We start from the raw sequence: 22,985 nt of genomic DNA on the forward strand, positions 1-22,985 counted from the left end.
CTCAGAATAATTTCTGCATGCACTATAGACTAAAATAAATCTTGTCTCCTTTTTACTCCTGTTAGCCCAGCAGAAATAGCTGGTTTCCATTCTGACTCACGCATCAACTGCTTTTAACTAAGCTCCGGGTGCATTATCTTTTACCGCTGCTGCTGCACCACCCATAAAACATGACTTTCAGATCCCAAACTGAGTTGGCAGGGGCTGGCAGGTATAGGGTGACCAGACAGCAAGTGTGAAAAATCGGGAGATAGGGTGGGGGGTAAGAGGCGCCTATATAAGACAATGTCCCAAATATCGGGAGTGCCCCAATAAAATCGGGACATCTGGTCACCCTAGGCAGGTAAAGAAAAAGCATCATTTTACATGTAAGCTGAGGGACTGTGAAAAGGTATCAGTGAGAAGCAACAGCCCAGGAACTTCAAGCTGCTCTTTTCACAAATTGTGGGGGGGGGGAGTGTACTAACGCCTGCCTCCTTCAGAACCAGAGCAAGTCAGGGGTCCAGCTAGGGTGACCAGATGTCCTGATTTTATAGGGACAGTCCTGATTTTTGGGTCTTTTTCTTATATAGGCTCCTATTACCCCTTACCCCCTGTCCTGATTTTTCACACTTGCTGTCTGGTCACCCTAGGTCCAGCCCAGGGGCTGATGTCCCTCCAGTTACTAAGTCTTGGAGGAGCCATGACGGGGCCCTTTCCATCTACGCAGAGGGGCTTGCAGCGGCGGGGCGCTCTCTGCAGCGCAGCGTCCCCCCTGTGCTGAGCACGGTCCTTTGCGCGGCACCGAGCAGGCTCCCAGCCCGCAGGGGGCTCCCCTCGCTCAGCCCGGTCGGTGGAGGGCGGGAGGGGGCGTGTGCGGTGCGGTCTCCGGGCCGCCGCTCCCCACCGCGGCGGCTGGGCAGGAGGCGGCGCCGCCCCGGGCGGGGGCGCGTTACACAACTATTACATAATAAATAAGCCGGTGACGGGGGGAGGAAGCGAGCGAGCGAGGCAGCGCCGGGCCCGAGCCTGCCGGGAAGGAGGCGCGGGCAGGCGGCATGGAGTAGGGGCCGGGGCGGCCCGGCGAGCGGAGCAGGCGGCATGGAGCTGAGCCCGGGGCCCTGCGCCGAGATGCTGCAGGTGGCCGAGGAGGCCTTTCGCGGCGGCAACTTCGAGCTGGCGGCCGAGATCTACGGCTCGCAGCTGGCCGAGCTGCCGCAGCCCGAGCGGGGCCTCTGCCTGCGCCGGGGGGACGCGCTGGCCCGCGCCGGCCGCATGGCCGAAGCCCTGGAGGCCTACAGCGCCGCCGCCCGGCTGGCCCGCCTGCGGCCCGAGGAGCTGCGGGAGCTGGCGGAGAGCCTGGCGCTCAGCCTCCGCGAGAAGGCGCTGCGCCTGCCGCCCTGGCCCGGCGGCGGCCCCGAGGGGGCGGGCGAGGCCCTGGGCGACCCCGCCTGCTGCCGCCCGCCGGAGCTGCTCGGCTGCCCCCTGTGCCGGCGGCTGCTCTGCGAGCCGGTGACCCTGCACTGCGGCCACACCCAGTGCCGGCGCTGTGCCGAGCCCGGCGACTGCGGCCGCTGCCACCGGCCGCGGCGCATCGCCGACGCCCCGGGCCCCGCCAGCGCCCGGGTCAACGTGGTGCTGGGCAACCTGCTGGAGAAGTGGCTGGAGGGGGAGAGCCGGGCGCGGCGGCTCCGCGCCGAGGGAGACGAGCTGCGGGACAAGCAGGAGCTGCTGGCCGCGCTGGAGAAATACAACCAGGCCCTGGAGACCGGTGAGTGTCCGCCCAGCCCCGGCCTCCCTGCGCTGGGCCCTGAGGCCTAGCCCTTCCCCGCTCCCTGCCCTCGGCCAGGCTGCAGCAGCAGCAGCGCCCGGCCCGGCCTCCCCCAGTGTCCTTTGTCTCTAGGCGCTGCCTCGGGGCTGGCCGCGCGGCACTGTGCTAAGTCCACGGGGGTCAGTGTGTTCGAGCGGCGCGTGCTGCTGCTGCTGGTTCTAGTTTAGCCTCCAGTTCATACTACCGCTGTCCTAAACCATTTCCCTTGCAGTGCCCTCTGGCTCCCTGTTCTAGAGGCCGGGCACAACGCAGTGGATTCTGGGAGATTAGTGACGACCACCCGTGTACTCCAGGGAGAGGAGTGGTTGAGCCGCTTCACCTAGCCTAGGTGCACTTTGGCAATGAAAGAGTTTGCAGTGATCCTTTGTAGACCCGCATGCACGTAAACCCGTTGGAACAAGTCCTTTATGTGAACACAAGGTGTATGTGTTAAGAGGCTAGAATGGTTCTTTGGCTGTTAAATTCTTTAGCACCCTTACCTTCTCCGTTACCTCCCTCTTTCCATTATGCTCCTGCAGCACCGAATGCTGCTGTTGGCACAGTATATTTTTTGGGGGGGCAGCAGCCAAAGAAGGGGGTGGGTGCTTTCTGCTTTGCCAGACTCTGCCATACTGTAAATATATAGAGGAAATCAACCTGAAATCCTAGTCTGTGTAAATGAGTTACCCATTTTTTGATGCTACACCTGGCCTTGAGTTGTCCTGACAGTTTCAATGGCTTTACCATTACATTTTCCTTTAAAAATAGAACAGCAACAACAACAAAACCTTTCTCTTGTTGGTATGTAAAAGATCCATGCGAACGGTATATATGGGGAAGCTCAAGGTGCTGTCAAATGAAGTGAAATAAGAGACTAACTTCTTTTTAGTTAGTTAGAAGTCTAGATACAGTCTAGTCTACTTTAATACAGTAATTACATTCACCTCTTAAAATTGATTGTGTTCCTTAATAGAGCGTGTGTGTGGGGAATTCTCATCCCTTTCTAGTAATGAATAGCGAAAGTGAAGCAATTCATTTAGTATTTGTACTATTTGTTACTTTTTTACTCTGGACAATATAGACAGAGTAGTCAGTTTTGCAGTTTGTGTCCACTTAGCACTGGTGCTCATTGCTTACTCAACACTGCAGTTGATTGACTTGTAAACATAGATGGGGACTGTTTGTTCTTTGTGGTGAATAGTGGAATAGCAAAGCAGCGATGGAAATATATCCAGTACTGTCTTGTTATTGAAATTTAGTAGTCATGGAAGCATTTCTACTGGTCTTGACCTGTGAAAACTTTATTTTGAAAACCTGTGTTGAAAAATGCCCTATTTGATATAGTAGTTTAACTTGCATAAGCAAAATTGAAACAGGGCACTCTTGAATCTAAATAAGTGTCCACACACAGACTTGCACTGAAATATCAAAAGGTGTGAATTACCAGTTTAATTATTTTGGTGTAAGTTTGTGTAGACAAGCTCCTAGAGTATTTCTTCATTCTCTCTCTGAAATAGTTTTGTGAGCCTTTATGCCTCAAAAGTTATAGTAAAATATACCCACTATCTTAAAAGTTTGTTTTAAAGAAAGGGCTGGTATTTAGAATGTGCAGGAATATAAATACAAACCTGGCACTGTATTTGGAAATACACTGTCACTAGTATGACAAATTTCAAATGGAAGGATTAATTCTGGCCTTGTAAAATTGTGCAAATAGCTTAAAACACCGGTTCTTACTGTGGTCTGCAGACCACTACTTGATGATTTGTGGAGAGTTGGCAGGTCACACTGCCCTAAGAGCACCTTTCTAATAGATACATGTGCTTAAAAAACCACACACACACACACACACACACACACACACACACACACACACACACAAAACCTGCCTTTGAAAGAGCCAGTGTTTCACAGGAAGAGGAAAGGAAACAGGCGCCATCTTGATCTTTCCTGAGTGGTAACAGCTAATTTAGACCCCATCGTTTTATATGTATAGTTGGGATTATGCTTTCCAATGTGCATTACTTTGCATTTATCAACATTAAATTTCATCTGCCATTTTGTTGCCCAGTCACCCAGTTTTGAGAGATCCTTTTGTAGCTCTTTGCAGTCTGCCTGGGTCTTCCAAAATTACTAAAGATAGTTATCTACAAATTTTGCCACCTCACTGTTTACTCCTTTTTCCAGATCATTTATGAATATGTTGAATAGCACTGGTCCCAGAACAGACCCCTGGGGGACACCACTATTTACCTCTCTCCACTCTGAAAACTGACCATTTATACCTACCCTTTGTTTCCTATCTTTTAACCAGTTACCAATCCATGGGAGCACCTTCCCTCTTATCCTGTGGCAGCTTACTTTGTGTAAGAGTCTTTGGTGAGGGACCTTGTCAAAGGCGTTCTGAAAATCTAAGTACACTGTATCCACTGGATCCCCTTGGTCCACATGTTTGTTGACCCCCCCTCAAAGAATTCTAGTACATTGATAAGGCATGATTTCACTTTACTAAAACCATATTGACTCTTCCTCCACAAATTATGTTCATCTATATGTCTGACAATATTGTTCTTTATTATAGTTTCAACCAGTTTGACCGGTACTGAAGTCAGGCTTACAGGCCTGTAATTGCCAGGATCACCTCTGGAGCCCTTTTTAAAAATTGGCGTCACATTAGTTATCCTCCAGTCATCTGGTACAGAAGCAGATTTAAATGATAGGTTACAGACTACAGTTAGTAGTTCTGCAATTTCACATTTGAGTTCCTTCAGAACTCTTGGGTGAATACCATCTGGTCCTGGTGACTTATTGCTGTTTAATTTATCAATTTGGTCCAAAACCTCCTCTAATGATATCTCAATCTGGGACGGTTCCTCAGATCTGTCACCTAAAAAGAATGGTCCATCAATGGATGGGCAGGAATAGTGTCCCTAGCCTCTGTTTGCCAGAAACTGGGAATGAGCGACAGGGGATGGATCACTTGATGATTACCTGTTCTGTTCATTCACTCTGGGGCACCTGGCACTGTCCACTGTCGGAAGACCGGATACTAGACTAGTTGGATCCTTGATCTGATCCAGGAGAGTCATTCTTATGTTCTTATCTTCTGTGGCTGGAGCTGCCAGTAGTAGAGAAATGTCTAGGGGAGAAGGGAATCAATTGTTAGGGTATTATGTGGAGGTAGGAGAAAAGAACCTGGGGAATGGAGGACCAAGCAGTACAGTAGTAATATACAATGGAGAGAGAGGAGAATAGGGGGGAGGTGGAGATAAAATGAAAAACAAAAGTAGAATGATTGTCTTCTTTAATAATAAAAAAAAGACAAAATACTGCTTCTTGTATCCTTGTCACAGACTAGACATTTTTCCAGAACTGTGCACAAGCGATGGCTGTTTCCGTCACTGCAACGAGGTCCTCCTTTGTACAGGTCTCCCCAAGGAGTCTGCAAATAAGCAGGTGATCCCTGGTCTGCACTTCACCACACTCACATGTATTAGTGTTTAGAGTAGCCTCATTTGATCATGTTAGTCTTTGATCTACCAGTTTGAGTACATAGGCGGGTCAGACATCACCACATTAAACAGACTTTATCAGCCCCTCCAGGAAGGTCCTCCTGGGGGTACAAATCTGTTTCAGTGCATCCGACTACATGCAATCTTTCATTCCTTAACTCGGTAGTGCCTTGCCAGCTGTGGTATCCAAAGGCACAACGCTGGTCATAAAACTCTTTTGTGATTTTAAGGCATTTGGTTACTCCTATATGACCATATAATGGATGCCATCTGCTGTGATCTTTCACTTTGGCTTGCTACCTTCCTCTTGATATCAGGTGGTGCAACACCAACCAGTAAGTACAGGCTATCCTTTGGTCTTGGCTTTAGACATCCTGTTTTTACATGACAGCTCTCATTTAGGACAGGATCTAGTTTCTTATCATGGATGGATCGTTCCCACACTGGACATGCATACTCTGCAATGGAGTAGCACACAGCAATAGCAGTTGCTTGCAAAGTAGCTTGATAGCTCCCCACTTTGAGGTGACCAACTTTCAAAGAATGTTGTTGCAGACACTAACTTTCCCTTTCACCTTCTCTACATGTGCTTTGAAGGAAAGCATTTGGTCCAAGGTCATCCCCAGGTAGACAGCATTCAGGTGATTAACCTGTGGGATTCCATTTCAGTTGGTGGTTAGTTTCCGCTTTGCTTCTCGATGGCATAAGTGAAAAGCCATCACCTGTATCTTGGTTGGGTTGATGTGAAGCTGGTTCTTGATGTAGTAAGTTGAGATGTTGCTCATAGTCTGTTCTAGACGATGGCAAAGTCCTTCTCCTGTGACATGATGCATAGATCATCTGCCTATGTGAAGCGCCTCGTATTGCTCTGTATGGGCTGGTCACTGTGTGTGTGTGTGTGTGTGTGTGTGTGTGTGTGTGTATAAAATTTAAAAAATGAAGAGGGTTGGTGCTAGCACACTGTCCTGTGGGAGACAATTTTGTTGTCTCAAGCGGCTCCATTTCTTACACAGTGCTATGTAAAAATGTGTCTTCTCCAGAAGAGATCAGATGAGCTGCACTAGGTGGTGGTCGTGCATCGTATCCTAGACTTTGGCAAGGAGGTTTTGTTGGCTGACTGTATCGTATGCAACTGAAAGGTCTACGAACACACCACCTGTTATCATCCCTCTCTAGAATCCCTCTTCTACATGCTGGGGGATGTTTAGTGTTTGGCCAGTGCAGGACTTTCCTAGTCTAAATTTGGCAGTATTAGATCCTGTTAGATATGACGTGAAAGGCAATTATAAAGGTGGCATAGGAGTGATACTGGCCTGAAGTTCTTTGGGTCAGAGGCATTCTTTCCTGGCTTCAATAGAGCTATTACACAGGCTTGTCACCATAATTTGGGTAATCTAAAGGTTGATGAGCAATTGTTAAAAAGGCATAATACCCATAAGGTGGTTGCAGGACCAAAGTGCTTAATTTGCTCCATGCATATGTCGTCAAGTCCAGCTGCTTTGCCATTCTTCAGGTGACTTGTTCCGGCATTGAGTTCATTTATTGTGTACAGCAGGCTGAAATGATTTTCTTCCAGATCAGTTTGCAATTAGTACAGATACTACAATTAGGATTGTGAACTGCTTGTTCAGAGTTTTCTTGTTGAGCAGAAGCCGGCGTGCCACCTGATTGACTGATTTTTGTGGTGTTGCTCTACTTTCTTCGGGTCATTATTCAGCTTGTGAAAGGTCAACAATGCTTTCCTATTTCCGTGGGTCATGTCTATTCCTTCAATCAATTCTTTCCATTTCTGTTGCCTTTCTTCTTTAAGCTTGTTAGTTAAGGCTGTCTCTGCCATAATAGTATCTTCTGAGAGAGGATCTCTTTGGAACATTTGTTGGTGTTTTCTGTGTTTGGCTGCTAGTGTGGGAGTGCTCAGTTCTGCATCCTTGACTTATTGCATTGAAGACCGTTACAGTTGCTGTAGTTGCTATAGAGGGCTCATGCAAATAGAACAGGCAGTCTTTGATTGCTAATGGTATGAAAAGTGTTTTGAGAGAGACTGTTACGATGTTTCACAGTGTGAAAGCTTGAGAATGAATGCTGGTAAATGCAATAAAAATTGGTAGTTCTTATTTTTTAGTCCCACTATTGATTTTGTACCCAGTGCATCAGACTTCAAAATGAAACACTTATCTGCCTGCGGTTGATGACTCATTATGCAGCATTTCTAGAAAATCCTTTCAGACTGGTGGTGAAAAGGTCCTTCATGTAAGATATACACTGGAACTCCTGCTTCACTCTGTCATAGTTGCATGGGAGAAACTTGTTTGTGGTCAGATCTGTGAGCCTTTGGCCATACACAGTTACACTTTCAACAAGATTAATTGCTAGAAATAACTTACTAATGTTTACATTATTGTCTTAAGAAAAGTTGACATTGCTGTAAATAAAACAAAGGGCTCCATGTCTTGCACTGTTAAATATGAAACCATGTTTTGACCCACAAAGAGAAGCTATGTATGTATCTATTGTTTGATTATCTGAGTCTGCATACCATTCCATCCAAACAGGCACATCATTTTATTTAGGCAAAAAGTATACGTGCAAGGCATTCTCTGCAGAACATCTTCCACAGGGAAATTAAACAAAAATTGTGGGTATCCTGCATTTTTCTTTCTGCTCCATCTTTACACTCACTTTGCAGGACAATCTTGAATAGTCTCTCAGAACAAAATAATTGATTTCACTCTCTCTACTGGGCAGTATGTGTACTCTGCTCACTTTGTTGTAGCAACATAATATATTTTTTTTTAAATGAAGTAGTGAAATGAGGACCAAAAACTCAAAGGGAGTGGAGCTGGAGATGCAAAAATGAAATGTTTAGATGAGGTATGGGGGGGGCGCGGAGAGGGAGGGATGGGACCAAGCACAATCTGGATTAGCAGGCAAAAGAAAGGTAAATTAAACCTGTTGCACCACATACACCCACTGAAAGTATGCCAGTGAATCTCCTACTGTACAAAAAAAAGACAACTAAAGTAAAACAGATCAGATACTTCATCACCAATGGAGAATCACTATCTTGAGTAAGATTGCTTCCCCCTCCACTGTGTCTTTGATCTAGGGAGGGCACTTGTCTCTGGAAAACATGTTCCCTTTCTTCTCCAAAGTGGTGGACAAAGCATTAAGACGGGAGGTGACCATTTGTACTTCTTCCAGGTGATGCTGTTAGCGGCCAATACGGATTGGGCCAGAGAAGCTGTTTTAGTCTCCTTCCCCCTCTTAACTGTGGAGAAGTGACAGGCCAGTTCTTCCTGCTTTAATGTCTCATCCTAAAACAAATATACAGCTCAACAAAATAATCTATGCTAACCTAGAGGAGGGCAGAACAGACAGCTCGAGTGGAGCAGGAGAAATAACAGACTTGATGTGGGGTAGTATCAGAAGTGGATTTTTATGTGTAGAAATACTTTGATCTTCTATTGTGAAGTCTTGCTTTGATCCACTAATTCCATCATTAATAAAATACTTAATCCACTTTGGGGACCAATTACCTACCAAAATAAATCTGGTGGTGTGTATAGATGTTGGGACTTAAATAAGGTTGCTATCCCTGTTAAAATAATCAGGATTGTAACTGATATGTTCTAATTTGGAGGCAGTTGCCTCACTGCATGAGTATAGCTGGATTACTTAATAGTTATCTTGGACTTGCCTAACTATTTTTAAAAATAGTGATGTATACCTAAACTGTTCTAAGAAAGTTCTTAGTAGAATACATGCAACTAGTTGTTGAACTATAGAACCATAGGCTGGAACATAGGCACTGACTCCTACTGGCGCCGGTGAGTGCTTGATCCCCCTGTGCCCCCCACCCTGACTCCAACCCCTTCCCCACCCACATTCTCTACCGCCTTCCTGCCCCTATTCCTACTCCTTCCCCAAATCCCCAGCCCTGCCTCTTCCCCGCTTCCTCCCCTGAGCGTGCCATGTTCCCGCTCCTCCCCCCCTCCTTTCGGAGCTTGCTACAGCTGTTTGGTGGTGGCGAGTGCTGGGAGATAGCTGGATGAGTGGGGACGGGGCACGCTCAGGGGAGGAGGAGGTGGTGAGGTGGGGAGCTTGGCTGCCAGTGGGTGCAGAGCACCCACTAATTTTTCCCCATGGGTGCTTGGCGCCTATGACCTGAAATGTTGTGGATCTTCAGTGAGATTCACAGCAGCAGATCTTAACTCCAGTGACTGAAGTGGCAAATAACCCTGTTGATGTTTGTCTGCTTTGGGTTTCTTGGAATTCAAGCTGATTGAAGAGCCGTTGTTCAATTTAACTTTGCCTCATACTGATCTGCTACTTCATTCTGACTTGTTTCATTTGAAGCAGTAGTGAGACAGTAGCATTAACAAGAGTAGAGGAATGGAATGGCAGATATGAGTAAAATGACCAGAAAACTGTCATGGCATAGACTACTACAAGTTACCAAGCACATGTGATCTGGGATATCCGCTTTTCCATTAGCTCCACTATTATGTGTCACAGGCAGAAAATGTGAGGGACCAAGGTGGAACAACGCCCAAGGCCCCTGCCATGGCACCCACAGAAATCCCTCCTCCTCTTACCCAGAGACTGAGATGAAAGTGCTCTGTTGATAACTAGATTTAGGAATAATACAGTATTTCTGTACATCTTCCAGAAGATACCATCAGAGATGCTTAGTTTTGCAGTTTTCGAACTGTGCATTTGTGTCTCCAGAGATAACATGCTTGTTAACAGCAAAAATGTTTTTAAATAAATTAATATATAGAAGTGAGAAATAAGACCTCAACTCTATTGTCCCTCTGCGAATTTGTGTACACAGAGTCAATCCCTTACCTCTCTCTAAAGATTGTTGGGGGCGGAATAGATCTGGACAAGGAGAAGTCTGGAGATAAATGTGAGAAGCAAGGGACATGTGCTTGTTTTGTTAAAATATTATATGTTTGCTGTTGGGGGGGAAAAATCCAGAATATATAATGTTGTTGTTAAATAAAACAATTTAAATATCTGACTGGTGATGTTTTCCACCTAATACAACTTGGCAAGAAAATCCTCCAAATATTAATGATTAACCTGTTGAATTGGAGATATTTCACCTCCCAATGACTTCATAAATATCTGCTTCAGTTACCTTTGATAAATGAAATAACCAGTCATTCATTTTCTGATATAGCTGTAAAACTAATCTGAAAAGTTTTCAAAATAAATCACTTTAAAAATGTATAGTGTGTGCCTTCTAAAAATGAAACCTACATCTATCTCTGAGTTGTGAAGAATATGTATTAAGGTTATAACAACTAACAAGAATGCATTTTTATGTAGAAATCCATGATTAAATTGAGTCTTCCTGACTAGTGATTTAAATCATGATTTAAATCTATTTGATTTTAATCAAAATCCACTCTGTTCAATATACGTGACCAGCTGACCTTTTAAATAAAGGGTATGTTTGTAAAAGATGCAGTGCACCTGCCCTTTCAGTGAGGTGAGCATTTGCAGGAACCATTCCTGCTATCCCAAATTGGAGCTCCAAGGGAAAGCTGGGCTTCACATTGCTGATATTTCTAGTAGGGGGTTGCACACACTGTAGCTTGTGTAGACTGAGCTCACTGCACACACCAGGAGCTCCTTGCATCCCTCCATTATCCCCACAAGCTCCCCGTGTGCCACCTTCCCATCCCTCTCTATTGCAGACACTCCCTACAACCCCCCTGCCTCTCCCTCAAGTCAGGTTCTCTGTTCCTCTCCTTTATACCCTTTGTCTCCTATGCCAGGGTCTTTGCCCTCATTTTCCCTCCTTCCCTCACAGCAGGGCCTTTGCTTTCTCCTCTCCACACCCAGGTCCTTGTTTTCTCCCTCCCCTCCCCATCTCTTCTCCCACCCCCAGCCATCTCCACCATGTCTTCCCCTCATTCCCTTGTCAGTTCCTGCTCCACCCTTCCACTGCCCTCTGGGTCCCTGCCTCCCCCCCCCCCCCCCCAAAAAAAATCCATCCTGGAAGGCTCCCATTTCTGTAAGAGTCCAGGCTACAGACAATCACCCCATGCAGCAAATTAAGCTGCTGCTTCTGATATGAGTAGGTAGCAGCAGTGGGCCCCCAGAGAGATTACTGTGCATGCAGCACTAGGCAGTCTAGACCCCTCGGCCCACAATTTTTCCACTGACTCAAGCTTTTCTAGTATTCCAATCTGCACCAAAATCACTAGGCTTGTGCCTGTTGATGCTGGCAACATTCTCTACAATTTTTGAATTGATGAGAGAGCATTTACAGAGGTTGGAGGCAGGAGGCGTTTGGGGAAAGAACACTCCAAGGATGGTGGCAATGATGCTCTGCTCTGACGCCATGAATGGAATTTGCAGCAGGGTGATGCGATGCACCAGTTGCCTGTGGGAGTAGCAGGAGCAGTGGTTGCTCTCAAGAGCCCATCTGTTTGGTGGAATGGTATTGGTGGGAGCCCTGCATAAGAATTCTGTCAACTAAAGTGTGAAGCAGGGGACCTGCCACTTACAATCTACTTAAGTTCTTCGGGGTGGGCACCGTTTCTTTATTCTGTGTTTGTACAATGCCTACCACAATGGGGTCCTGGCCTATGATGAGGGCTCATATGTGCTATAGCAGTGGTTCTCAACCTGTGGCCCAAAATAATAAATAGGTTAAGAACCACAGCGCCGCCTGCCCAGAGAACCCTCCACAGAGCGGAGCCAGAAGAGGAGCACTTGAGAGTTCCCATTCACTGTAAAAGTTTACTTTGAAGTTGAGTTCAGTTATTGGAGCTGCTCTGGACTCAACCAGATTTTATAGCTCACTGTCAAAACCTGACCTAGAACAGAAGCAGCAAGTTTCATATCAGAAACAATTAACTTGAAAGGCTGAGACTTGAAGTCATAAAAGTTGCAGTTTTTTTACAAAGGAGAAATTATGGTTCTATGTGTGAAATATTTAGGTGCTTTTTCTTTGAGTTCCCATATCTTTCTCCTCAAATGTGAAGCAACTCTCCTTATAGAGATGGAGTATGAACAGGGGAACACATTCACAGCCAATGCAGTCCTGGATTTTAACATACGAGTCCCAGGTTGGGAAACTGACTCTAGATGAGTATGACAGAAGTAAATTGTTCAGCAGAGCAGTCCTAGAATTGGGCAATCATACTTCCACTGACAGTTATGTTAGCTGTGTTGTATGCTACGTTCCAAGTTTCGCATCATAATTGCGCTCTCATCTTTCTTCCTCTGAGTCTGCTCCCCTCCTTGCTTCAGAGAAACAGTGTACGTAAACTCTGAGTATGAGGCACTACAATGATCTGTTTTGAAGCAGTCCGCATCCCACCCTGTAGTAGAGGGCTGCAGGGGGTTAGAGAGGATCCATGTTAGCTAAAGCCAGTTCTAAAAAGGGAAGAAACAACGGAATTCCTGTTCAAAAGTGGGGGCTTTTACGTAATTTACTGGAATTCAATACTAGTTAAGGGAAGACTATGACATAAGTTTTTTTTTTTTATAGCATCCCACACAGATCAGGACCCTCTTGGGCTAGGGGCTGTACAAAGGCAGAAAATATGATTTCCTGCCATGAAGAGTTTACAGTCTAAGTACTGGATTACATAATAGCAAATAATAATGGCTCTCCCTTCTGCCCGCCTCTCTGAAAGGCCATGCATTTCAACAACCTTCTCTAGCCCAGACGAGCAAGGAGGGACTCTGATAAGTTGGACTTCCTGAGCTGTTCACAAAGATTATGGTTGTCTTCGCTCTTTTGGAGGTAATAGGGGAAGGAGGGTCAGGTTGACCTAGTTTCCCTATGTGATAAAGAGAACTTGCCTATTACTTATTTGAATAGCTCCAAAGAACTTCCTGGTTTCTGTGCAGAAAGTGTCTGATTTGGCTTTGCTTAAGTTGGAAAATATTTCTGAAAATGGAATGGTCTTTAGCAAAAAACAAAACTAATTTGATTTTTGGGTTGGGAGATCTTTTACAGCTGTTTAAAGAATTAATCAAGGTAATGTTTAATTCGCAGTACAAAGTACAGAACACCGTAGAACCGTTGTCAGATTACACGTTTTTAGTCCTTCTGTGAGAAAGCTCAGAACAAAACACCCTTATGACTGTAAATGATGTGGGATTTTTTTATTTATTTATTTATTTTTAAACCAAATGAAGTGTGTGTGTCTCTAGCACATGTTTCAAATGAATGACACCCTTCCTGGAAAGGGTTTGAGCTAAAAAGGAAATTCATGCCCCTTCTTAAGTGCCCTATATATCAAATTTGCTTAAAACGTGACTCAGAAACCTGCTCCTTTTAGCTGGTGCACGTGCACAGAAAAAAGAAATTAAAGTGGGCGGTACGGTTACCTAGAGACTATCTCATCCACTCATTCTTATGAGGCAGGGATTCTTTACATATGGATTATTTTTTTTTATCTTGCAGATTTGTTCCTATTTTAACAATTGAATCTGCTTGATTGCAGAAGAGCATTAATACTATTTCAGGTGTTATTGGTCTAAAATGCACTGAGTACTTTACTGAAAATATCAGATGAGAATTTGCTGTAAAGAGTTTACAGTTTATGGACCTGATCCTGTGGATGGGCATGTGCAAGCAGATCTGCCTGATTGCAGAGTTCCTCTGAAGCCAATAGGGTTACACCTGGGTGCAGAAGTCTATAGATTAGATTGCAGGTTCAGGACTTAAATGAAAAATGGTCAGATACAGGAGTGGGTGGAAAAGCAGATAACGTCCAACGGAAATGAAGGATGAGGAGGAATAAATACAGAATAGGTTATTGGATTGGTTGTGCAGTACACTAAATATTAGGGTTTTTTTTGTTGTTGTTGTTTTGTTTTTTTTAAATTAGGCAGAGAGTAGTATGTACAATTAAATGATGCATGATTTACTAATACAAGAACATCATTGGCTAAGACCTTTTTATTTTTAGTATGTTAACTGCAATCTCTCTTGTTATAATGGGGAAAGGGATGAAGTAGAGTGGGAGTGCAAAGTTTTGAACTAATCCTAACTTTGTAATCATCTTATTTTTTTGTTTAGTTTTGCTATAAAGTTCATTTCAGGACACTTATTTTTTCACTTCCCTGCTCAAATGTTTTATGATTTTTTTCACAGAAAACAAGACTATAAAGTTTTATAAAAATACAGATGGATTCGAATTATAAAAATGAAAATTAACAGCCTATTTCACCCTTATCTGTGTGCATTACTTAATATTTTATTGGTATAGCTTTTTACAGATGCATAAAGCACCCTTAATACAAAAGAGAATAAAGCAATAGGTAACATTTTTATTTTTAAAGATTTGTATTGGACTAATCAGGTTTACTGCTAGCTAGCTAATATAATTTTGACTTTACTGCTGTTATCCTTGTGGGGTGCCACAGCACCCCCACCCTGCCCCTTTTAATTGATTTTTTTTTTTTAAGCCACTTATGTCTGGTCTTACAACTAGACTGAAAGCTCTTTTGGGGCAGGGATAGCTGCTATTTCTTTATAGTGCTCAGCATGATGAAGCCCCCAGTCCTGATTAAGGCCTCAGGGTGTTACAAATAAGGGATTCATTAAGTAAACTTCAAATGGGGGAAGAGGTGGACAGAAATGGTATTAAAACATCCACTTCCTTCCGAGACATCACTGCTATGTTTCTCTGAGGAATGCAGCTCTACCACTGAAATTGCCTGGTCAACAACCACCTTCCTTATGCAAGAGATGCCAAGTGTTCTGCTTGTGGAAGTCAGTGAATAAGTAGCTTCCCTCGAAAGATACTGCCAAGCCTGTGTGTATTGTACTTTTTTGAGATAAAGTATGGTCATGGAAACTTCTCTACTCTTCAGTCATGACATGTTTTGTCCTTTTTTTGTTTAGCAACATTAAAATTCCCTTGCCCTGTTTCATGAGAGCAGGAAAACCTGGTGGTTCTTGTTTGCCTCGTTTGCTTTCATAAGCATCAGTGATTGTCAATATTTACAAAACAGGTTTTGCTAACTTGCTCCCTCTATTGGCTACATAGCCAAAATAGTGTGTGGTCACGTTTGAGCAGTAAAAGATGTTCTTTAGTAGCTTGTTCTTTTTAATTCTTCACTGAATTATAACAGCCTTGGGCCAAGGCTATCTGATTCCCCAGTCCGTGTTGGTATCTATTGATACAAATGGAGGTATACTGCTGAAGCTTCCATAAATCAAAATGTAACACTGACAGATCCATTGAACTCTGAAAATTATGCTTAGCACTCAAGTATACAAAGCCCTGTACGAACACTGTTTCCCCACAGAGAGCTATTTAATATTCTAGTAGTACTAGAGGCCACAATGGGAATCAGGGTCCCATCATGCTAGGCACTGTACAAAGAAACCACCCTCCCTGCCCAGAAGTGTAAGTTGTTTTCAGTTCCCATAGGGGGAAACTGGGTTTCCACATACACAATTCCTAGAGTGAGCAATATACTTCCAACAAAAGTGCTGGGTGATTTGGATCTTGATGGGGGAGTGGAGGGAGAATGTTTGGTATAAGCAAATCTAAGTCTGCACCAGAATGCTCTTGAATCTCTCTGATGCTGGCTTTCTTTGTATTTGGGGGGGGGAGAATCACTGTTCAAAGTTCATTCTAGCATCTTTGAGGGTAAGACTGCAGACATTATATATAAATTATGTAGCTGATCTGATGTAGGACTACTTCCTTCCTCATTAGATTTAGAGGTGTAATCTCAAGGTAAGGGGAGGAAGCTAGCCATTCCCTCTTGATATGTCCGATTTTCTTCTGGGCAGAATTTAGAATCTTATACTGTTTCTTGGCTAATTATCTCAGTGATTAGCAAGATTTAGTGGTGATGGCAATGCAGTTTTAAATATACATAGTCTGCTACCTGGAGGACCTATTAATTGACATAGAAAAACCATTCTGAGTGTCCAAATTATATTGATTAGGAGGTATTTTTAACATAAGTTGCAAGTCTGAGTTGTATTGTTTTACTTTCTGTGGAGTACCATAAATACCTATGTATTATTAAAATAGCGCCTGGACTGGGGAAAGCTGAAATCTCTAAAATTGGGTGTGGGGGAGGGATATGAAAACTAGAAGCCAGTGAGTCTTTGTTCCGTACTAGGTGAAATAGCATCTGGGGGTTCTTTGGGGGTGTTTTAGAGGAGGAGAATGGAGGTATAAAGCACCTAGATACGCCTGATATAGTAGAAATAAACCACTTTTTTTTTTTAAGTAAATAATTTTCTTCAATCTAACGTTCTCTGACACTTTTCACTTTGTCAGTAAAATAGCGAACAAAGGAAAACTGGTAGATACAACTTATTTGGATTTTCAAAAAGATTTTAATAAAATCCTTTGCAAACTGTTAAGGGAAGTAATCATAGGGTGAAAAGAACAAAGTTCTGGTCTGTAAAAAAATGTATAAGCTAGAAAATGAAGTGACGAGAAATGGTTAGTCTTCAGTGTGGAATGATACTAATAACAGGGTGCTCTAAAAATGTGGTCTAAATCTGGTGTACAAATATATTAATGACTTGGATAAGTGGGTGCATGATAAGTCTTAAAAACTGAGGGGTTGTCTGCACTTAAATGCCACAGTGGCACAGCTATGCTGCTGAAACACTTCAGTGTAGACACTACCTGTGCCGACAGAAGGCGTTCTTCTGTCGATGTAGGTAATCCATCTGCCCGAGAGGTGCTAGCTAGGTCAACGGAAGAATTTTTCTGTCAATCTAGCACTATCTACATGGAGATTTAGGTCAGCTTAACAACACCACTCCAGGGTATGGATTTTAAACAGACCTAATTTTCTAGTATAGATCAGGCCTGAGAAAATTCAGAAGGACCTAAGAAACCTACGTAGTAAATATTAAGTGTTCAAAGAAATGCACATTGAAACAAGTGATCTAAAGTATTTCTGTACACTGGGTTCCAAATTAATCACAACCACTCACGTTAGAATCCTAAGCGTCACTTGGTTAGTTTGTGAAAATTTGCATGTATGTCAGGAAAGATGCTGTCTTTTGCAGCTGAACTTCCCAAGTTAGAATCAGCGTTTTTCTTGGAAACTGGCCTGAAATGCTCTCCACTACTTGTGTAATAATTAACATCTGCCTCCTATCTAGTCCCTTGTGAATCAGCTCAAGGTATGTAGAAGCTTTCAAATCACACTAGCTGGAATTCTAAACTGTGATGAGAATGGTGATGCAACATGCATTTATCTTTAGGGGAGAGATTTTTAAAATAAAAACCACTCCACTGGCTCATGGGTAAAATGTTTTGTATATTGTTGCCTTTTGCCAACCAACTGCTAAGTATGCTGAACCAGGTATGTGTAATGTATCAGTTCTTTTTCGAGTGTGTGTTTGTGTTCCACTTCTAGTGTGTGTCCCCCATGCACTAGAGATCACAATCTTTTGATCAGTCATGTCCTTTGGGCCAAATCTGTTCATTTGTGCCCTCAAGCCTGCATGAAGCATCAAGCAGATCTGAAATAAAAATGATCAGGACCCCAGACATTCTTATACAGTTCCAGGTCGTCTTTGACAGCTCGGAGTCCTCAGGCGAACAATAGACGATTATGGAGACTTTGAAATAGACCATTTCCTAAGCTGAAATTTTGAACATGTGGGCTAATGATATTGTTTTGATTGGATGTGTAACTCATTTAGCATTGGGAGAAGGACTTGAAGAAACTGCTTCTAATATTTCAGGGAGAAATGGTAGCTGAGGAGGATTAAAAGAATTTTAGAAACTTTAAATATTTTTCCTTTCCAAGCAACACGTGGCTTGGCTGACACCTAATACCTGGAAAAACTATTTACTACAAGAATTATTGTCAGAATGACTTTAATCATCCTGAATGTATCCAATGTGTGTACAGGATCCTATCTTTAGTATTTGCAGTCAGTTGTCTGGCTTCTTTAACTGTCTGTATGCCAGGGCACTCTGAGGAATTCTGCAGGCTGTGTCAGTGTTCTAAGCCACGTACAGTGTAACAGTTTTTGGTGTGAATGCTGGCACATGTGTACTCAAAACTTGCTTTTTACTCACATTTTATGTGAGTAAAACTCCTTCTGATGAATTCCTTCAAATTGAACTCAAAGGGGATGTGAGCAGAGCTGAAGCTAATTCATTAATAAATTCAGGTGGGCGCGCTCATAGAATACTTCAACCTGAACAACTTGATACTATTGTTCAAGCGTGAACAGGACGTCATCAGACCCCTGGGGCAGCAATTTTAGTGATCTCATAAAGGGTGTAGAAGTCAGTTTTAAAAAAAAAAAAAACAGAGAAATGTCAAATGTTTAAGTTTAAATATGGCCATTTGGCCAACTGTCGGAAGAGGGGCTGGATAGATGGGAGCTTTGAAAGAAAGACCCTTGTGTTTGTCTGTGTTAAATTGTGGGTGTGTAGGTGGTTTGTTTGTTTTTTTTAACTTAGATTTAATTGTTTATTGTTCAGCATCTTGGAACCCATCAATTCCACATTTGTTGAGCCGAATGTGTAACTTGGTCTCTAATTTTCCCTTATAAATGAGTGTACCAGGAGGTTGCAATCACTTGGAGTTAAGGTACTTTATAGATATATAATAATCCACCTGGATTCTCTAAATTTGAGTTTAAACTCTAACTCTGGGGAGTGACTCCCTTTTTCTCCCCCCTCCCCTACCCAAAACTGTTACTTTATGAGCTTTAATTTAGTGTTGTAGAATGAGTTCAGTAGCAGCTTATACCATAATATATTTTCCTGGTGACAGTTAGTTCTGGATATGATCCAGTATGAAGTACTTTAATCTGTCTATTATTCTTGAATTGTATAGTTAGTAAATTTAAACTCTCAATGCGGTATGCTGTGCGTGAATGATAACAGATTACAAATGTAAGTAATTCAGTCTAAGCTTTGTGCACAGGTGAACTCATTTGGAGTTGTGCACAGGTGAACTCCAATTGCTTAGTCTTGGGTCTTGTCACTTGACTAATCTTTCTGGAGAAAATTGTTTTTCTTCAATCTATATTCTTGGTAAACTTTGCTTTAACAGTTCTGGAAGGTCTTATTTCTGGCCGACCTAACATTTATAGACCATTATTCATAAGATTGGCCATGCCTTACATTTCAGAGTAAACCGAGGTAGTAATCCTGAAGTAGCTTGTCATACTTGTCATTGTCTTTCTTGATCTAACTCTTGACTTTTGTACTACTTCTGGAGGAAAAAGAGCAGCACTCTCCCCTTTCATATATTTTCATGTCCTTGTGTACTTGGCTATTTGGGAATTGGCTGCTGAATTCAACCTTCGCTGCACTGCTGTGTTCCAGAATTGCTGCTTTCCTTTCATTAAAAGGGAAAAAACGCTCTTGTGATTCTGAAGACAAGCTTATAACTGAACTGTGATGGCTATGGAACTTTAAATGGGGAGCCAGGAAACATGCATAAAATAAAGATAAGATACAAAAAGGGTAAGGAAGTGGGATAAGGGCTAAAACAAATACAAGTTATATTGTGAATGGGTATGAAATGGAGTGTTTTTAAAATTTTGAGCTTGAGTAACTGGGGAGAAAATAAGGGAACTCTGCAGTGAAAATCCAAGGAGAGGAAAAAGTCCATATTGAGGAGACAATGGAGATTATTCTAGGTATAAAGGGAAAGTGTTTAAAAAGGCATGAAAGGAAAAGTAACAGGGAGAAAGACAGAGCCCATGGCACACAATGGAGTAAGGAAAGTGCTGTGCAGAGCTTTAGTGTGAGAGTGAAGTGTTCAAACCTGTATCTTCCCACATAAATGTATGTGCTAGCTCAGGCCTGGTCTACGCCGGGGGGGGGAGGGGGGAAATCGATCGAAATTACGCAACTTCAGCTACGTTATCAACGTATTTAGACCTACTCACCGCGGTGTCTTCACTACAGTGAGTTTGCTGCTGCTCCCCTGTCGACTCTGCCTGCGCTTTTCACGGCAGTGGAGTACGGGAGTCAGTGGGAGAGCGCTCGGGGGTCGATTTATCGTGTCTAGTCTAGACGCGATAAATCAACCCCCACTGGATCGATCGCTGCCCCCTCGATCCGGCGGGTAGTGTAGACATACCCTCAGAGCTGTAGGACTAAGCATCTTAAACTTCATATACCTAAGTCTTTAGGGAACTGGGGGGCGGGGGAAGGGAAGCCATGATGTTTAAGTGGCTTACAATCTATAGTTCATCGGAGTTGTGAATGAATTGCCACCAAAGTATACAAGGCTTAAGATGTCAGCTAGCTAAAAGACTTTTATCACAGACCTATATCTACTTTACGTGGAGGTTAGAAGATGGCAGGGACATAGCATAGTGGTAAACAGGATCATAAGGTTTGGGGTGCCTTTACTCTGTGCATTTTATACTTTTCAGTGAATGTGTGCAGTGTTTATTTAGATTTGTTTTTCCACATACAGACCCTCCCCAGGTTACGCAAACCCGCACTTACGGAAAAAGTTCCGTAAGTGGGTTTTTTTTCGTAATTATCAGGTATACGTCCCCGACTTAGGCAAAATTCGACTTATGCAAGGCGTTTCGGAACGGAATGCTTGCGTAAGTCGGGGAGTGTCTGTATTGCCCCAGAATTGTGCTTGGCACTACTGACGTTAGGTCTCTTTCCCCAAGGAATGGGTAGTCAAAGCATACAACAGAATTGTGAAGAGTCAGAGGATGTTATTTGCTACGTATTCATAATTAGGCTTCTCGGGATTCAGTTTGTCAATAAATGTTGGTAAACATGGATTTCAGCTGAGACGCTGAAATTGATTCGGGGGGGGGGGAGGATCAATGGGCAGCAGTCAGCAGGCCTGTGGGGTTCAGGTGGCACCAGCCCTGGGGCAGCGCAGGAAGCCCTCTCCACCTCTGCTGTCACAGGAACGAGTGGGTTCATGACAGTGGAGTTGCAGAGGGCTCCCTGTGCTGCTGCAGGGTTGGTGACACCTGATCCCAGTAGGCACAAGATGCAGGGAAGACTTGCAGTCCTGGGTGGTGGGGTGGGGGTTGTGATGCCAGGTCAGGACTGCAAGGAGAAGGACAAGTCCCTGGCCCTGGAGGCGGCCAGCCCACTGCAGAATGGCTGTTGGCCAGGAACAGCCATTCGGCAGCAGGTTGGCCTCCTCCAGGGCCAGGACTCATCCTGGGGGGAGGGAGGAAGAGAAGGTCTCTGCTCCTCTGGGCCAGGACCTCAGCCTTCTGATGTCATGGGCCCCACTGTTGGTGCTGGGAACTCCCCACAGCCCCAACCTGACCTCCCCCCCAGCTAGGAGAAAAAAACCTTAAATAAGAATCAGTACTGATTGTCATAATTAGAAAAAAAATAAAAAATCTAATTCTGCCAGCCCTATCCATAAACTCTTAAGAGTCTGGCCCTGAACTTTATATATGTGAGAATAATTGATTAGTGCCATGCTGAGAAAGGAATATACATAGCTTACAGGAAGAAGAGAAGGATTTTTTTGTTTCTAGTAGGTAAGCATACAAATAAAATACTTCACTGCAATAGCATTTTGGGGGGGGGGGGGGAATAACTCAAGTTCAGGCTAGGATATTATGTTTTACACGTGATTATCCTTCACTTTGTGGAGTTCTTAACCTTCTTTTTTTTGTTTTCCAGCTCCCTGCAAATGTTCGTTAATAGCACAACGAGCAGAACTGTGGATAACCATGAAAAACTATCAACAAGCTCTCCATGATGCAGATGCACTCTGCCAAAACAAACCCCTCTGGCCCAAGGTACGGTACTCTCATGCTTCAAAGACGGAAATATGTATCAGGGTCTCTTTGTGGTGAGGACAGAACTTTTCCAGGTCACTTTTGGAAGGCTATTTTGGCAACCAATGGCTAGAAACTTGAATGAAAGCTTAAATTCTACATAAAACAACAAGGTCTGTGGTGGAACCTTAAATCTGTGCTAGTGCATGGAATTGCTGTGGCGTGAACATCCATTGGTCCTTCATGCTAAGGTCCACTGATCTGTTAAAATGGGTACATTGGCATGCTTGGAGACAAAACTAGACTTGTCAGTCACTGGCAGTAGGGGAATGCTCCACCTCCTGAAATTCCCTCTAGGTTTGTTTTTTGCCCCAGTGGCTCAACCAGCCCTCTACACTGTATCACTTTTCTGAGGAAAATGCTACATTTATTTCAAAATTTTTAAACTCAAATTTGGTTCAACAATGTGTGTATCTAAATCTCAGACATGACCCATGGCTGCACTTTTTTGGGGGGGTGGGGGGGGAGGGGAGGGAGAAGGAGGTTAGACACTGGAAAGAAATACAGGTTATATGGTACAGGTTATATGGCAAATTTTGAAGCAGTCCATTAAGTACAACAGGGGAAAAACTAATGCCTCTTTGCAAGTGATAGGTAGAACAAGTGCAGCATCAGAAGCCACCCACGCTTGCCTCAGATCTATCTGCAGGTCTCCCAACTACCCCTATCTGAAGTTGAATCCCCACTTTGAACTTTAGGGTACAAGAGTGGGGGCCTGCATGAGGACTCCTAAGCTTATCTACCAGCTTAGCTTTGGTCCGCTGCCACCATCACAAGAACTCCCTCCCTGGGAAGCCTTGAGAAACCTTTCACCAATTCCCTGGTGAACACAGATCCAAAACCCCTTGGATCTTAAAACAAGGAGAAATTAACCATCCCCCCTCCTTCCTCCCACCCTCCTTTCACCAACTCC

At 43.7% G+C, this 22,985-nt stretch overlaps 1 protein-coding gene across 1 annotated transcript in view; it reads left to right on the forward strand.

Moving 5' to 3' along the window:
• The first annotated feature begins 973 nt into the window (after positions 1-973).
• LONRF2 (LON peptidase N-terminal domain and ring finger 2) overlaps positions 974-22,985 on the forward strand; it is a 37,960-nt gene continuing 15,948 nt past the window's right edge. Inside the window, exons 1-2 of the mRNA XM_026657522.2 lie at positions 974-1,750; positions 21,915-22,033. Of these exons, the coding sequence (XP_026513307.1) occupies positions 1,081-1,750; positions 21,915-22,033 (789 nt within the window). The 5' untranslated portion in view covers positions 974-1,080. The remainder of the gene's footprint in view (positions 1,751-21,914; positions 22,034-22,985) is intronic.

This window comes from Terrapene carolina, unplaced genomic scaffold, assembly GCF_002925995.2.
Source record: "Terrapene carolina triunguis isolate 2854851 unplaced genomic scaffold, T_m_triunguis-2.0 Scaffold21, whole genome shotgun sequence".
Classification (NCBI taxonomy): domain Eukaryota; kingdom Metazoa; phylum Chordata; order Testudines; family Emydidae; genus Terrapene; species Terrapene triunguis.